General features: G+C 34.9%; 1 protein-coding gene across 1 annotated transcript in view; it reads left to right on the top strand.

Moving 5' to 3' along the window:
• Positions 1–1,120, top strand: part of LOC107659346 (FH1/FH2 domain-containing protein 3-like) — a 9,726-nt gene extending 8,606 nt beyond the window's left edge. The window contains exon 2 of the mRNA XM_016448262.1: positions 1,002–1,120. Coding sequence (XP_016303748.1) covers positions 1,002–1,118 — 117 coding nt within the window. The 3' untranslated portion in view covers positions 1,119–1,120. The remainder of the gene's footprint in view (positions 1–1,001) is intronic.
• The last annotated feature ends 167 nt before the right edge of the window (positions 1,121–1,287 follow it).

The following is a 1,287-nucleotide window of genomic DNA, read 5'->3' as shown; positions in this document are numbered from 1 at the left end:
TGTGAGTGTGTGTGTGTGTGTGTGTGTGTGTGTGTGTGTGTGTGTGTGTGAGAGTGTGTTTGTGTGTGTGTGTGTGTGTGGGTCACTAATCACCCTTCCAAAGGACTCACAGTGCTGAAATAAATGCAGTTTTGTGAGGATCAGTCATAAAACACATCAGTGTAAGTGATATTTTCCCTGTTTCAGACATTACAGAGCAGTAAATGCGATTACTATCAGCCGTGAAAGCGCAGAAACACACGGTCCTCATAAACCATGTTTACGCTGTAGTACCCATGTCATTATACACATATACACACACAAAAAAAAAAAAGAAGACAAAAACCAACAACAAAATTATCATTTGCTTAACCAAAATGAAAATGGAAAATATTAATAGTATACTAATGAGTGTACCTTTTGAGAGAAATTACTTATTGTACTAATCACTATACTAATATACTAATCAGGGTTGCTAACTAAAGCCATAAAAATTTGTTACTTGAAATAAAATCAACTTTAAATGAAATAAAATAAAATATAAAAAAGGTCTCATTACTTGAAATAAAATGAAATATAAAAAAAACTTAAAAAAGAAAATAAGGATTAGCTAAAATAAAAAATATATTAAAAATTAGTTAAAATAACTAAAACTAAAACTGTAATAAAAATGTATAAAAACCATATAGCTGTATTTAAAAAAAATCAACAAAAATGACAAAAACACACAACAAAATTACTAAAACTTAAACCCAAAAAAAAACAAAAAAAACAGAAAATATACAAATAAAAACGAATTCAAAATATTAATAAAAAACTAATATTTGAACGCCTGTTTCTTACCAAACTAATTGTGACTTTACATCTCACCATTCTGACTTTTCTTCTCAGAATTGTTGGAAAAAAGTCTGAACCGTGAGATTAAAAAGTCATGTTATCTGATGGATAACAGTGTGATACGGTCCCTGATTGTAAAGTGTGTGTGTGTGTGTGTGTGTGTGTGTGTGTGTGTGTGTGTGCAGCTGGATGACTGCGCTCTGCAGCTCTCTCACACCGGTGTGTATCTGGATCTGGAGTCGACGCTGGATGAGCAGAGAGATGAACTGGAGGGATTTCAGCCAGACGACTGCGCAGGGTGAGACTCACACTACATAGGGCACTACACTGCACTCATGATAGTGTTATTCTGTGTGTGTGTGTGTGTGTGTGTGTGTGAGACAGCAACTCTCACACAAATCACCTTAACAGATTTCCTGAGAGAGCGAGCGAGAGAGAGCGCGAGAGAGAGAAAGAGAGAGAGAGAGAGAG

This window comes from Sinocyclocheilus anshuiensis, unplaced genomic scaffold, assembly GCF_001515605.1.
Source record: "Sinocyclocheilus anshuiensis isolate Anshui unplaced genomic scaffold, SAMN03320099.WGS_v1.1 scaffold876, whole genome shotgun sequence".
In the NCBI taxonomy this organism is placed as follows: Eukaryota; Metazoa; Chordata; class Actinopteri; order Cypriniformes; family Cyprinidae; genus Sinocyclocheilus; species Sinocyclocheilus anshuiensis.
The sequence above is the reverse complement of the archived record's forward strand: the minus strand, read 5'-3'. Positions and strand labels throughout refer to the sequence as shown.